At 38.2% G+C, this 13,515-nt stretch overlaps 2 protein-coding genes across 5 annotated transcripts in view; both read left to right on the forward strand.

Annotated features, from left to right (window-relative positions):
- Positions 1-4,035, forward strand: part of ctbp2a (C-terminal binding protein 2a) — a 36,699-nt gene extending 32,664 nt beyond the window's left edge. For 2 of the 4 annotated variants that reach the window (XM_053632973.1, XM_053632976.1), the window contains 4 exons: positions 423-550; positions 647-761; positions 1,113-1,186; positions 2,762-4,035. In XM_053632973.1, coding sequence (XP_053488948.1) covers positions 423-550; positions 647-761; positions 1,113-1,176 — 307 coding nt within the window. In that variant the 3' untranslated portion in view covers positions 1,177-1,186; positions 2,762-4,035. The remainder of the gene's footprint in view (positions 1-422; positions 551-646; positions 762-1,112; positions 1,187-2,761) is intronic. The other 2 variants (XM_053632974.1, XM_053632977.1) reach the window with 1 other exon arrangement.
- A 6,030-nt stretch (positions 4,036-10,065) lies between these two features.
- On the forward strand, positions 10,066-12,959 carry LOC128613225 (keratinocyte-associated protein 3). The gene is made up of 7 exons (XM_053633891.1): positions 10,066-10,171; positions 10,429-10,613; positions 10,729-10,788; positions 11,010-11,207; positions 11,367-11,501; positions 11,735-11,856; positions 12,104-12,959. The coding sequence occupies exons 1-6, from the start codon at positions 10,159-10,161 to the stop codon at positions 11,828-11,830; spliced, it is 687 nt and encodes a 228-aa protein (XP_053489866.1). The 5' UTR covers positions 10,066-10,158; the 3' UTR covers positions 11,831-11,856; positions 12,104-12,959.
- The last annotated feature ends 556 nt before the right edge of the window (positions 12,960-13,515 follow it).

The following is a 13,515-nucleotide window of genomic DNA, read 5'->3' on the forward strand; positions in this document are numbered from 1 at the left end:
CCTCTCATTTACTGCCTTCTAGCCTAGTACAGCAGAACTGGGTATTGTAATGAGCAAAACAATTGACCTTGGTGATTGAAAAAAAATCATAATCGGTGCTCACTGTGCTAGTTCAAGTGTCTCCCAAATGGCTGTTGTCCTGGGCAGAAGTCTGCAGCCAATCAAGGGAGAGAAATTGAGAGTATAAATTTGTTCTCTAATTTGGTGCAAAGATAGTGAGAGACAATCAGCCAAGTATCCTTGTTGTGAAGTTTGTATTGTTACCCGTTGTGAAGCTGATGAACTAGAGAATTCATATTAGCTGGTAGTGATAAATAGGTGTTGATGAGTTTCTCTGTAGTTTTGTATTTTAAAAAAAAAGGGGGGGGGGCGGTTTATGCTGCTCCCTATTTAATATTCTCCCTTTATTTCCCCCTCACTAGTTTTACCCAAGGTCCACTGAAAGATGCTCCCAATCTTATCTGCACACCTCACACAGCCTGGTATAGTGAGCAGGCCTCGCTGGAGATGCGAGAAGCAGCTGCCACTGAGATAAGAAGGGCTATCACAGGTACATGCTTCCTGAATCCGCTTGCACGTTGATCCACAGGAATAATCTTGGATGTTTTCAGTTTTCAGCACCTATGTCTGTTTTGTATATGCACAGGTCGTATTCCAGACAGCCTTAGAAACTGTGTCAACAAAGAGTACTTTATTGCCACTGCGCCATGGGGAGCAGTGGAGCAGCAGGTGCATCCAGAGCTCAACGGTGGTGCATATAGGTAACGAAATGCACAGCAGATTTCAAAAAGGAGGACGCATACCTTTTTTCTTTTAACCCTAATCTGTCACCCTCTGGCAATTCATTTTACCATGAAGCAGACAAATATGGATCACATTCTAAGGGCCATTTGGACTGAATGTGCTTTTACCCCAAGAATTCTACCATTCAGTATTATTTATTTTACTGACAAACATCTGGCTTATTCATTAACCCACTGAGTGTTGTCCCTCACAATAACACACTATAACGCTTTTAAAAGGCCCCAACTTTCCATCTTAAACTGTTCAGTTGTCACACACATTCTCTGGCCTTGCTTTTGTTGCTCGATCTGACTACTTTTTTCACTCAGCAGAGTGGCCCAACCATTACCAGCCATATCTCCTGGTGGCCTGCAAGACAAAATGTATACCTAAATGCAAACAGGTAAATATATATTAGTGCATAGTTTCCAGTTTATTTCTGTATCTGCCCACAATAATTTGAGCTTTGACTCCCGCAAAAAATACCATGAGGTAGTTTGTATCATGAATACTTGTAATACATGGTGTAATTACTTACAGAAATTTAAAAACAGTTTCTCTCTGTTATGGTTGGATGTCTATATGCCAAAGATGCCTCTATTACTACGTCCTTCAAATATTTCACTTCATATTTTCCCTTTGTTTGTATTTTTTCAGTGCTCTGTTGCTTCTGTGATTATTTCTGACCATGTGCTCATAGACCGCATCTATAAACATCATCTCCATTAGTTAATGCTTTGAAATGTAATGTCATTGAGAAGATTAACATGGTCTATATTGTTGAAAATACAGTGCCTTGCAAAAAAGTATTCAACCCCCTTAAAAGTCATTAGATTTGTCTGGATTACAAATGATGCACACAGATCGTTCTAGCCAGGATTTCTGTTTCAAACCAATATGTTCTTATAGCATATTTTCAGAAATCAAAATTCACTATTAGTCAGCAAATCTTTAAAAAAAAAAAAAAACAACAACAACCCTGAAAATGCTGTTTGCATAAGTATTCAACCCCTACAACCCACTTTATGGTAGAACTAAAACTAATTTGCTGCTTTAACAGCTTTAAGTCTGTTGGGCTAAGTTCCTACCAGCTTTGCATATTGGTTGTGAGTGATTTTTGCACATTCTTTCTCGCAGATATGCTCCAGGTTCTTAGGGTTGGTTGGACGTTGCTTGTTGACTGGTATTTTCACACAGTGCCACAGATTCTCAATGGGATTCAGATCTGGACTTTGACTTGGCCACTGTAGAACATTCATCCTTTTGTTTTTTTAACCACTCCTGCATTCTTTTGGCTTGGGACCAATATCCTGCTGAAAAGAGTTTTGAGGGAATGGCCTTGTGTAGGTGGTGCTTGTGTGGTGTGATGCAGCTTCCACTTCCTCTCTGTAGATCCAACAGTGCTTACTGGATGTTGAACCTCTTAGATATAATTGTACACCCTATTCCTAAAATATTCATTTCTTTTACCTGATTTTCAACTTCCTTACAATGCTTTTTAGTCATTTTCACTTTCCTTAATTACAGTTCAACTGAGGTGGTTTTTGTTCAGAAAATGAGAGCTGTTTTAATATTTCAAAGGTGAAGGCCAATTACAAGTCAACTGGTTCCTTGTTAAGATAATCTCTTTCATATGGAGTTGATGACCTGGAGGTTTAACACATGCAAGCAGCATTTTTCAGTTGTTGAACGTTTGAAATACTTTATGATAATTGATTTTGACTTTGAAAATTCACTGTGAGAGAACATGAGTTTGCAATAAACTTGTCATCATAAACTCATGGGGGGGGGTTGAATACTTTTGCAAGCCACTGTAGATGTAACCACCACATGAGTTTCATCATAAGGGGCTTGTTCTCATTTCATTTTGAAACTGGGCTTAATTACTTTATTTAATATACCCTGAGGTATTTAAGTACAACATGCTTTCTATTAGTTAAAAGCCATGTATGACTTTGTTTTCCTGGCTTTCCTCTAGACATGCCCAGGGTCCAGTGGGGATGACTTGTGGAGAACCAGAGGAGGGCACAAAGCCAGGTGGGGGTTCCAGTGCCCATGCCCTCTCCCTGCCACCAGGCCCCCAGCCCAACTGTACCCCCTGCCTGAACCAATCCCACACACATGAGCACAGAGAACACACATCTGAGGTGTAACCAAACGCAGGGAGGCGTGCTACTGAACAACTCACAGCACAGTTCATATAGCGAGTTCACTTCAAACCAGGGACAAGAAGAAGTAAATTAACTAGGAGCTACAGCGAACTGCAGTGGGAACAGCTCAAATATGCAGTGTGGAGGTGTCCTTTTGCTCTTGTCTTGTCATGGGATTTTAGTTTTTCTTGGATTTAGTTATTTTTGTTCCAGATGTTTTCCCTCCACATGTATGCTTTAACTTACTTGTCTTCTTGGGACCATGCATATGGCCAGGTGGGCAGGATTTCTAGTCCACTCACTGAGTTCTCAAAGGAAGTTCGGCATCACTCACCCCTTCTGCAAAACACAAAACACTCATAGATGCATTTAGTCTGTTAACCTGTGTTTCTTTCTATTTCCTTATAAGTGATTAATTATATTGGTAGATAGTGTATTTGTCAAAAGGTGAAGACAAAAGGTTTAACTATTCATAACCTCAGTGTGACCCCTTTTCTTAACTTGGCCTTGTAACCTTATTAAATAGACACAACCACATGAGTCTAACAACCACCAGCCCTAATGTTCAGGCATTTTTGTATTCATTTACCCAGAAGTGTTTAAGCAACTTGGGCATGTCAGATTTATTGAGTTCAGTGAGAGAATTAAAATTTTTTGTCTGATACTAAGACTATGAATGGCAGCTCACAGTGAAACGGTCAGGAGCCGTGTGCCAACCTGCTCAGGAAACACTTTTCTTTTTTGATGTCTGAGTTCCATAAAACAAGATCACATGTCTGGTTATTCTACCATCTACTTTTCCTCACACTGCTCTCTTGCTGATATTTTTATAGATGTAAAATAGAAAATATTTTGATGTTGCTGTTAGATTTGTATTGCCATAGTATGCAAAATGTTTTTTGTTTTTGTTTGCCTTGTGAATGTTATGATACCACCTGTAGTCCATTTTGTTGTTACTGAAATGTGTGTTCTTCAGCCCACTTTGCCAGTATATGTATATTAGGACAGTGGACTATGTTTTTATTGTGTTTGTTTCTTGTACCAAGCATCAATGACAGTACAAATAAAAAAAATTTAAAAATAATAAAAATCATCAAAATACCATTCTTTTGTTGAGTGTTTTCTTTTGTGTTTGAGATCAAAAGATGGATATGAGACAAGAGCAGGGCCATAGCTAGGGAGTTCTGGGCCCTGATGTGATATTGATGTGGGCCTCACTGCCCTCCACTCATATCATATACAGTATCACATCCACTCATATCATACGGTATCACGTCCACTCATCATACATGGTATGGAAGCCCACATCTATATATTATTTTCAAAGTTTAATATCATATGACTTTGACACAGTTTATTTACATGTAACAGAATTTGGAAATGTAAACACTTTTATTTAAAAAGTTAAATATACTATATATAAATATTATATAAAAACAATGGTGTTAAGCCATTGTTATGAAACATCGTTTAAAGTCCTCAAGCAATTATTCAAGACAAACTAATAAAATAACAAAAGACAAGAAATTAATAAAATAGTTTTTTATATATATATATATAAAAAACTATTTTATTAATTTCTTGTCTTTTGTTATTTTATTAGTTTGTCTTGAATAATTATTAATTAAAAATTAAAAATTAATAAAATAGTTTTTTATATATATATATATATATATATATATATATATATATGTGTGTGTGTGTGTGTGTGTGTGTGTGTGTGTGTGTGTGTATATGTATATGTATGTATGTATTTATTTGTTTATTTATTTTTATTTTTATTTTTTTTAAGTACCAGCAATATAATAAAGTCTTTCCAGTCAGTCTGGTGTCTAACAGCTGAAGTAAACATTCAGAAATTGAAAAGAATGCAGTCAAATGTAAAATAAAACCAGTTAAATTACTCTTTGTCTTCATTTTTGATGAAGACAATATGCTGCTGCATAATATATTATTAAATAAAGCAAATAAATGTATCCACCCAAGAGAAGTGAGTTGTATTTGCATTTTCTTGACAGTATTGTTATATTAAAACATATCACATCAGCAGCCGGCAGGTCTGTAATCCTTGTGACATGCATATCCATTTTTTCCATGTGTTATACAAACCAACTCCATTTACATGAAAGTACAAAAAGACGGGGACTTTGACCGCATAATTGTTCGGTCCCTGTGTGCCAGTACAGTAATGAGAAAATGATGTGACAGTATTGGCAGGGGGGCAGCTCTTATGAGGTGTCCTATCCCCAAGAAAGTCATTTGGGGAGTGAAATGATGAGGGAGTGAAATGACGAGTGAAATGATGAGCATCCCATCACATTAACATCCCTACAGTGCACTAACCTGTCTTATTAAAGAAGGTCTTGATAGACTGGGATCCAGCAGTTCTCCTGGCCTCCCTCTCCTTCTTTTCATTACGTTTCTGTACCCAGATTTATGTTTTCCCCCCTGAAATTTTCAATCACTCAGTCTCCTGTTCATATACTGTAACTTCTTTCATGAAAATGCATGTTTTGGTGGTTTTCATTAAACTCTCAGACATACAAGCTGAAGCTGTAATATATATACTACTACTACTGTAATATACATACTACTGGATTTAGTGGGGCCCCTATAATTGTCAACACCGTTCACCCCACTAGCAAGGGCCCTGAACAAGAGGGTAGAATTTCAGCTTTTATTTCCTGGTATTTACATCTAGGTGTGTTACACAACATAAAACATAGAACCTTTTGTATCAGGCCACCCAATATTTAGGTGAGCAAAAGTATAGGAACAGATATGTATTTAAGTAAATTAAACTAAATAACACTTAATATTTGCTTGCATATCCCTTGTGTGCAATAAGTACATCAAGCCTGCGACTCACTGACATCACCAAATTGTTGGTTTATTTTTTTGGGATGCTTTGCCAGGCTTTTACTGCAGCCTTTTTCAGGTGTTGTTTGTGTTGAATTTCACTTTTTCAGGGGGTGAAATACATGCTCACTAGGTTAAGGTCTTGTGATTGACTTGGCCAGTCTAAAACCTTCCTTCAGTCTGGTGGTTGTAGTTCTGGACGGTCATGTTAGTTTTGTGGGAAGTATAGTTTATACGCAGATTCTGGCATTGTCATGACACCCCCCAATGAAGTCCTTTGTTGAGCTAGCAGTATGTTTTGGATCATTGTCTTGCTGCATAATAAAGTTTCTCCCAATTCATTTCCATGCATTTCTTTGTAAATTTGCACACCAAATGTTCCTGAAAACTTCTGAATTAATTCTGCTGCTACCATTATGAGTAATCATCATTAATAAAGAATATTGAGCCTGTTTCAGAAGTAGCCATGCAAGCCCAAGCCATGACACTAACTCCACCATGTTTCACAGATGAGCGTCTCTGTTTTGGATCATGAGCCGTTCCTTTCTTTTGCCACACTTTGGATTTTCCATCACTTTGGTAGAGTTTATTCTTAGTTCCAGAACTTGTGTCTCATCTCTGAGTTTCTTATGAATTCCAATCTCGCTTTCTGAATCTTACAGCTGGCGAGTGGTTTGCATCTTGTGGTATGGCCTCTATATTTCTGCTCACAAAATCTTCGAATTTTGGATTGTGATTCCTTTACCCCTCCCCTGTGTATGTTGTTGGTGATGGCACTGTCTGTTGTTTTTGGGTTTTTCTTCACAGCTCTCACAATGTTTCTGTCATCAGCTGTTCTTGATTTCCTTGGTTGACCCTTTCGGTGTCTGGTGCTCAGTACACCAGTGGTTTCTTTCTTTTTCGAGACATTCAAAATTGTTGTATTGGCTATGCCCAGTGTTTGTGCAATGCCTCTGATTGATTTTTCCTATTTTCTCAGCTTCAAAATGGCTGGACAGCTCTCTGATATTCATGTTGGCTTATCCTTTTTAACAACAAATGCAGACTTCACAGGTGAAACTGAAGGCTAATATCAAGAGTAGCTGTTCAGAGCTATTAATTCTTTAAACGATCAATCTAACAGGACACACCTGGGTAACAAGAAACACCTGTCAGTCACATGTTCCAATATTTTTGCTTGCCTACAAATTGGGCAATCTGACACAAAATGGGCAATATTCTATGTTGTTTAACACATCTACATATAAATACCAGGAAATAAAAGCTGAAATTCTAAACTCTTTTGTTATATTCATCTTTTGATCTCAATCCCAAATGTCTTCAGTCTACAGCAAAAACAAATGAATTGGCCTTTGCAATTCCAATAGATTTGGAGGGGACTCTATAGGTGAGGTCTGGATCACCAAAAGACTTGTTAATTGGAAAAATGGACTAGTGGCTACCATCTGGACAGGCTGTAGGAGACAAATAGGAGAAAACATAGAAGACATTTTCTGTAAACTAATTTGGCAAGACTAAAGATAAGTAGACAGGGTGTGGTCAGGCTTAGGGAATAATGAAGACCCCATTGGAAGATGTTTGTGATAGCCATCCCTCAGAAGATAAATATATCACTAAACAGAGTAAAAAATAGACAGCTAGGACTAAAGTGTCACGTAAAGCAGAGTAGAGGTGGATGCAATGCAGTAAAAAAACGTAAAGCAAAAACATGGCCAAAAACAATCACAGGGTCAGGTTATCAGCAAACAGGCAAAAGTAGGCATAAACACAAAACATGAGGACGAAAGCAGAATCAAAATCTATGAAACATAAACAAAGAACAAAAGTCTCGATACAGCTCAGGCGGCAAACACTGAAACAATACTTCATGAAAAAACACGGAAACGTGTGGACATGACAAGGGAGGAGACAGGACCTAAAACAAGCGGACATGTGAAAGAAAACAAATGCGCACGTGGCAAGGACAACAGTCATGAAAACCCTGAAGTGTGCTGTCGTGCTCCGGGCTGCAAAAGCATGAAAAGCGCTCTGACACTCAGCGTGAGGGGGGATACCTGGCAGACCTCTCCCCAGTGGTCCTGCCCCCCTAGGCAAAATGTCCACACAAGATCCAAAGTTCTGAGGCAGGTAGTGTCTTTGGTATGGACTTGGTGTGGTAAAGGAGCCCAGAAGCGGACATGGGGCATACTGACAGGAAGCAGGAGGTGGGTTGACAAAAGGCTTGATGGGGTCAAATGGCTGGGCTTGGACATGATCGTCAGGAGTATTAGGTGGAAACCAGGCTTGGAAGGCTGTGTCGTTGGTCTCAGGAGTGAGCTGGTCTTGGGAGGCCGTCTTGGCAGTCTCTGGCTTGAGCATGGTGTGGGATGCATCTCTTCTGCCTCACACATGTTCAGGACTTGATATGCCATCTCGTTGGCCTCAGGCTTGACCAAGGCTTGGTAGGCCATCTCATCAGACTCTGGCATAAGCAGGCTTGGTAGGCCATCTCTTCGGCCTCTGGCGTGAGCATGGCTTGGGAGGTCACGTCGTCGGCCTCAGACAGGAGCATAGTGTATGAGGCCATCTTGTTCGGTTTGAGCATAATCAGGTCTTGGGAAGCTTTTTCGTCAGCCTCTGGCTTGAGCAATGCTTGAAAGGCCGTCTCTTTGGCCTCTGGCTTGAGCATGTCATGGGAGGCCGTCTATTCAGCCTCTGGCATGAACATGGTGGGGGAGGCCATCTTTCTGTCCTCTGGCTTGAATATGGAGTGGGAGGCTGTCTCATCAGCCTCTGGCAGGAACAAAGCTTGGGAGGCAGTGCCATCGGCCTCTAATAACTAAGTTATCACCAAGTTGCGATCACGCTGGAGCTCGAGGGGAGACCATTTTGTCTGTCGAAGGGTGGAGCTCTGGAAGTGAGGTCAGCACATTGACCTCAGACTGGAGCTCGGCAGGGGAGACCACTTTGTCTGTCTTAGGCTGGAGCTCTGGAAGTGGGGTCGCCACTTTGGAGACCACTTTGCAGGAAAAGAGGCCTATGGCATCAATTTCACGCTATCAGTATCGTAGTCGTAAAAAAATACACGCCAATCATAGAACTGTATACACAATTTTAAAAATATAGAAAAAACTAACAAAAACAACATGAAATAACCTGAATTAAAAACAAAACTGTGCTGTCCTTGTTTAACTTACTCTGATGCTTGCTCTCTCTGCTATTTTCTGATTATAATTTTATTTTATTTTCATTCATGCTTCAGTATTTTTTGCCCTCGTTTCCAAGTTCTTCTCTTATGAAAAATTACAAACAGAGCTTCATGCAAATCAGGGATGGAATTAAAGGCTCTATTGGTCCACTGATTCCAAATCAACCTTCCAAATCAACTGGCAGGCAGTGCATGCAGTCAGGCAGTAGCAGTCAGGTAATGTGTGGCAGTTTGTAGCAGAAGTATGCAAACTTGTTCAAGAATAACAGTTGAATAAAGCGTAATAATTTATGTTTCATTTGTGAATTTGGTAATTCTGTGAAAAAACGGGGGTTATGAAAACTTATGTCCAACTCAAGGACAATCATCATGTCTTTCTACTCCGGCTGTGGTATTGGCATACATAATTGGTATACTACAAATAATAGCATGCATTTATTAGAAAATATAGGATCGCTAAAAAATAATATAATATGTCATCATAATGTTACAAAACATTTATTTTTCTTAGAATTTGATCTGCAGGCTCTGAGCTCCTCTAGTGATGTGTCCTTTATGAACCACCGCATAGGCTGAATGCAGTGGGACTGTCACGTGATGAACGAACAACTCCAACCCCAAGACTGGAGAGGTGAACTAATCATTTCTGTTTCCGGGGAACAGACGTGACAAATGTGACGTGCCAAAAGAAAGAAAGACTCGGATCAGGAGGTGAGGTGAATTTACAGACTGCATAGCCTGAAGACCTAATGTTAAGCTATTAATGAATCATTTCTGTTTCTCATAATTCGGCCTTGGCTGCATTAGCCTATAGTTTATTTTTTTTATTCCAAATGTGATCAACGTTTGCATAAGTACTAAATGTGTTGGGGAATTTAACATGTAAACATTTTAATTATATTATGCTGAAATTAAAGAAATGACTCGGAAAAAAAAGATTCGTTCATTTTGCTGAACGAGATTCAAAGATCCGAGTCAGTAAAATGATCCGAACTTCCCATCACTAAGCTCCCGAGCTTTTTGAGTGATAATTAACACAACTGAGCTGTGACCTTTAACCCTCAGCTCTGCCCACTTCCGGTATACAGGTGAGCAGATGGGCGTTAACTAACACGGATTTAGTAAATGGCGGAAGAGATTTTTCCTTTGGGATAAAAGTACTCATAGTGTGTGGAGAATATGTGCGGCTTTGGTAAGAACATGCTGTGTTTCTCTGCTTAAGCTGCTTAGTAATTATAATCGCAGTGAAAGTTTCCCCACTGTTGCAGTATTAATATTTGGGAATTCGCATTCCCTTTTGCACCTTTATTTGCGGTTTCTGTTTAACTGTTAATAGACTCTGTTTAACCATAATACCCATCGCTTAGCACGTATGCCAATGTCAATTCGGGTGAGTTAGCGACACGTCTGAAACATGGCTAATATACTGTTTCTTGGTCTGCTTTCTAGACAAAGAGAAAGGGCCTGGGAGGTTGATGACTAAAGGACTAACACTCATAGTTGTCGGTCATGTCAATTTCATTTTGGGAGCCATCGTTCATGGCAGCGTTTTACGACACATCTCTAAACCCAGTGGCAAAATATCTACAGAGTACACAGTGTCCAACATCATCGCTGTCACCTCAGGACTGCTGGTACGGTGAGATAATAACATGTAATTATTCTTATTCAGCATAATGAGATTTATTTGTTGTACATGTACTGTAGCCTATATTGTTGAACTAATAATAATGCTTTTTAATTTTTTAGAGCATTGCAAGTGGAATCGTTGCGATATTGGTGTCGAGGAATATTAAGAATTTCAAACTAGTAAGAACCCCTCTTATTTAATTCGAAATATTCATCAACTTCATCTTTTCTCAGGTGTTTTAAATGTGTATGTTTGCTAGCTTGGCACCTTTTGATCAGGCACTTCATTGAGCCTGCTCTGATTCCTGTCATGAGTAATTAAATGGATGATTAATATTTGGGTTGGAATATAATTTAAAGTGAGTCCTGGCGCTCACATTGTAACTCTGCTTTTCTTCCAGCATGTGGGTCTGTTGGTGAGCTCCTTCTTAAATGCTCTGCTGTCTGCAGCCTGCTGCATTGGGCTAGTGATGGCCATCAGCCTCACTATTTCCGCTGATGGCAATGCCCTCATGCAGGGCTGCAATAATACAGACATGCCCGTTAATGCTCGCTCGCCCATCTCTGCCAACTGCCCCTTTGACACTACACGCATTTACGTGAGTTTCTGTCAACTCTTAATGTTGGTTGGATAATAGTAGATATCATCCTGTGCAGTTTAGTTGTCGACCATAACGGTAAACTGCAGAATATTTTAACGTATAGTTAAACATGTGAGTGTCACATGTGTTGAAGTTCTTGAGTCTTTTGTCTTTAAGGACACAACTCTAGCCTTGTGGTTCCTGTGCACTCTGCTATCAGCCATGGAGTCTGGTCTGTCTGTGTGGTGCTTTATAGTGGGTCTTACCCTGAGAGGTATTGGGCCTTGTGCTCATACTTACCTCAAAGAGCAGGTAAACTATGCATACTCGCACTGAATAACACTGAATTACTGGTAATATTTGAGATTTATTTTAAAGATGTTTTAAAATAAACTAATGCAAAACCCAGTGAGTGCACATTCCACACATATTAGTTATTTTCCCTTAATGGATTTTTTTATCATTGCTTTATAATCCACTTTTTTAGATTATGTCTTCATGTCACTTCATGTCACACTACCTTATGATATTGTATTACATGACAGCTGGAAGAAGACACCTTGGCACATACATCAAAGGTGGATCCAGAATTTTCAGCCCCAAGCCATCGTCTCATTGCACACCGTTCTGACCAACCATAGACAGGCAGATCAATCAGAAATCTAAGGTAGCATTTCCATCAACCTTGTAGTATTTCCTTCTTTTAGATTTCCATGTGGTTATAGTGAATTAAGAAAATTTTAGCCTGGCAATAATGCCAATTTTAGTGTAAAAATATAAAGAGTGTATATATAAAGTGTAGTGTTTTTATGTTTCAGTGTATTTGTATGTAAATATAAACATTTTCAATAAAGTTTAATTGTTTTTATGTATATCAAGGCTGACTAATTGAACTTTTTTATTATTCATTTCAGATTTGGTGAAACTCTTTGTCTCCAGAAGTTTGAGCTACAATGTCTTTATATCAATTGTTGATTTATATTATGGAAAAAAAGAAATGTGTTTACAACAATTTATAGCATTTATTTTAAGCATACAGTCAGGCTTTTGAGCAAATTTGACTCAAACTTTTTGTTATAACCATTTAGAATAATTTTTTTAGCTAAAAACATCTTCTTGTTTTCTTGAGTGGTTCTGTTCAAGAGATGGTCAAATCTGGCTAATCTACCCACATTAAATGAAACTAGAAAAACTGTCTTTATTATAAAGACCAAATGTTTATCAATTAGGTTACATTTTTCCAAAGGCTTAAAAAAAGAAAAGTAATTTGTCAATCAACCTGTGCTAATTATTCTAATTTGGTGAATATACACAATGACTTTCATCATTAATTTAAACAAGTAATTTCAATGTTTCATTATTTATTTACCTAAGATTTTGAGAAAAGTACAGGAATGAGAGGAACATTTCTGTAAGGTACTGAAATAGTAGTTATTCTGGATTATCTAAATCTTGTCTAGTTTTAATAGGATGATGAAAATCTTAGTTTCAGAGTTAATCCCATGTGCTGAGAGGGAAAAATTAATTACTGTCAGAATCGTGTGACACTTTTAAAGCAAGTATGAAGTTTGATTTATGGGATATAACACAGTGTTTCTGTTGAAGCATATGAAAGATCATTAATTTGTATACATTTTTATGTTTTTAATCAAATACCTTACAATTTCTTAATAATATTGTTTACACTCTTGATACTTATGTTTATTTCACTAATGTTTTTCATTTATATGTTAAATGAGTTCTAATAAGTAAAACAATTATTGTATGTGGTTATTGTTTCTTTTATGTCTTTTAACAGATATGTTTTTATTGAAGTATAGTAAGGGCTCTAATTAGTATTCTGAATTCCAGTATAGACACTGATCTAGTCTTCCTAAGAAGTGAGGGTGTGCAAGTCATCTTTCTAAATATATAGATAAAGATATCTGAGTTCAAGTTATATTCATGGTTATATTCATGGTATTCATGCTGTTCTTGGTGGTGTTGTGGTGACCGGAGTCACTTCTGCACCTGTTATTGTATTGCTCAGCTCTTCATCTCATGCCTATTTACTATGTCAAGAAAGGCGACTTTATTTATTCATGGTCTTCCCAGCTAACAATCTAGCTTAGTCCTACTCACCAGCTGCCAAAACACAGGCCAGAATGGTCAAACTAGTATACCCTCTTGGCCCTCTTGGTCAAACTGGCTTGACCCTCTAGACACTTGGTAAGTGCTGATAGAAAGGAATTCTGAATTACCACTAGTAATACTACATTGTAGACAAATTATTTTAAGAAATAAAACTAAGACATATAAGACATAAGACATATATTTATTCATCAAT

This window comes from Ictalurus furcatus, chromosome 9 (genome assembly GCF_023375685.1).
Source record: "Ictalurus furcatus strain D&B chromosome 9, Billie_1.0, whole genome shotgun sequence".
Taxonomy (NCBI): domain Eukaryota; kingdom Metazoa; phylum Chordata; class Actinopteri; order Siluriformes; family Ictaluridae; genus Ictalurus; species Ictalurus furcatus.

Bases quoted from the DNA above. Each gene is read 5' to 3' on its own strand.
- LOC128613225 (XM_053633891.1), top strand. The intron at 10,789-11,009 runs GTAAGAACCCCT...CTTTTCTTCCAG, and splicing joins ATATTAAGAATTTCAAACTA to CATGTGGGTCTGTTGGTGAG. The intron at 11,502-11,734 runs GTAAACTATGCA...ATTACATGACAG, and splicing joins ATACTTACCTCAAAGAGCAG to CTGGAAGAAGACACCTTGGC.